Source organism: Gadus chalcogrammus, chromosome 22 (assembly GCF_026213295.1).
Source record: "Gadus chalcogrammus isolate NIFS_2021 chromosome 22, NIFS_Gcha_1.0, whole genome shotgun sequence".
Taxonomy (NCBI): domain Eukaryota; kingdom Metazoa; phylum Chordata; class Actinopteri; order Gadiformes; family Gadidae; genus Gadus; species Gadus chalcogrammus.
The window spans coordinates 12146668-12147626 of NC_079433.1; the positions used below are offsets into that span (position 1 = coordinate 12146668).

The 959-nt window shown below is 49.7% G+C and overlaps 1 protein-coding gene across 1 annotated transcript in view; it reads right to left on the reverse strand.

Moving 5' to 3' along the window:
• The window catches only part of col16a1 (collagen, type XVI, alpha 1), a 60888-nt gene extending 59929 nt beyond the window's left edge, over window positions 1-959 (reverse strand). The window contains exon 1 of the mRNA XM_056583486.1: window positions 881-959. Coding sequence (XP_056439461.1) covers window positions 881-959 — 79 coding nt within the window. The remainder of the gene's footprint in view (window positions 1-880) is intronic.

The window sequence follows — 959 nt, forward strand, 5'->3', positions numbered from 1 at the left end:
ACACACACACACACACACCCCACACACACCACCCCCACACACACACACACACACACACACACACACACACACACACACACACACACACACACACACACACACACACAATAGAACATTCCATCAATTTTCTGCCCATCAATTTATATCAAAAACATCCATTCTGTAAAATATCTCAAATTGCACCCAACGAGTGCAGTCATGACTGTTGGAAGAGGAGGGAGGTGAGGAGGAGGTAGGTTGAATACAAGAGATGAGATGCATCTATTCCTGTCTAGTCTCGGCCATTTGTGAAGTGGCTCTTTGAAAGGGATCAAAAAATGTTCCCCGGCCCCCGAGGGGAAACCATCAGGGTCCCTGAACGCATCTCGCTTCTATCCACGTCGTCGTTGTAGTGCAGCTCCGAGACTGCAACACGCGGTACCTCATCTCGAGAGCCGAAACATAACTGGGCGGTGCATTAGAGATGACTCGTAGGGTTTTATCTGATTACTGTGTAACGACTAAGGGCCTTGCTTTTTCTTCTCCGGTTAAGTACTTTGGCCAGAATACCTGGAAAGGAAAGCATGACGGAAGGCCATGGAACACACACTCAAACACACACACACGTATATGGATTATAAACATTACATCCTTTTTCGGTTCAACATGGATACCCTGCCACAGAAGTTCCGTTGCACGCACTTGTGTTGCAAGGTCAAGATGCCTGCTTGGTCACATCACTAATAAGTTTTTCCCAATCCTGTTACATCCTCCTACCTTCCAAATCAACACACGCATGAAGGCACACACGCCTGCGTGAGCGTGTTTGCCATGGTGACAGTGGGAGAGGGAACGAGAGGCGAACGGGGGTCTCTCACTTGAAGCTCCTCTCTCCACCGACATCGCCCCTGCCACTGCTGCTGGCCGTTGTCAGGCACCAGCTCTAGAAGCCAGCAGATCGACCGGGTGGGCTGTCTCAT